The sequence below is a fragment of the Rhincodon typus genome, chromosome 40 (assembly GCF_021869965.1).
Source record: "Rhincodon typus isolate 14 chromosome 40, sRhiTyp1.1, whole genome shotgun sequence".
Taxonomy (NCBI): Eukaryota; Metazoa; Chordata; class Chondrichthyes; order Orectolobiformes; family Rhincodontidae; genus Rhincodon; species Rhincodon typus.
Genome location: NC_063371.1, coordinates 3,350,906 through 3,351,336, shown reverse-complemented (window position 1 = coordinate 3,351,336; position 431 = coordinate 3,350,906). Strand labels below are relative to the sequence as shown.

Here is a 431-nt window from a genome sequence, read left to right as displayed (position 1 = left end):
CCCCCCCCCATCTCAGGGACAATTGGGAGGCAGTCGGGCATTCGATCTGGGCAGCCTCGGGGTCGCTCGTCCAGTGGAAAGACCCACCCCTGCCCCCCGCCCCCCCCACTCCCACCACCACCTCACTCGCTGGGAGCCAATGGGCGAGATGGAGGCCCAGATGGGGTGACTACCACCCCTCCCCACACCCCAATGTCCCCTGCTGACTGGAGGCCGCACCTACCCGTCAGATGTGGGGCGCGAGGACGGGCTTTCGGAGGAAGCGGAGGAGGCCGATGCTGCCGACGAAGACACCGAGATGGTGGAGTGGCGCCACAGTGTGGATGACATGATGTAGGGCAGCACCACGGATCCCGATCGGCTTCGCTTCCTGTCGATGAGAGAGGGAGCCTGTCGGGGGTTGGGGGAGGGTTGGAGGTGGGTGGGGGAGC

At 66.8% G+C, this 431-nt stretch overlaps 1 protein-coding gene across 1 annotated transcript in view; it reads right to left on the bottom strand.

The window, feature by feature from the left end:
- The window catches only part of LOC109924524 (dedicator of cytokinesis protein 5-like), a 9,512-nt gene that overhangs the window by 6,526 nt on the left and 2,555 nt on the right, over nucleotides 1-431 (bottom strand). The window contains exon 2 of the mRNA XM_048618493.1: nucleotides 224-390. Coding sequence (XP_048474450.1) covers nucleotides 224-390 — 167 coding nt within the window. The remainder of the gene's footprint in view (nucleotides 1-223; nucleotides 391-431) is intronic.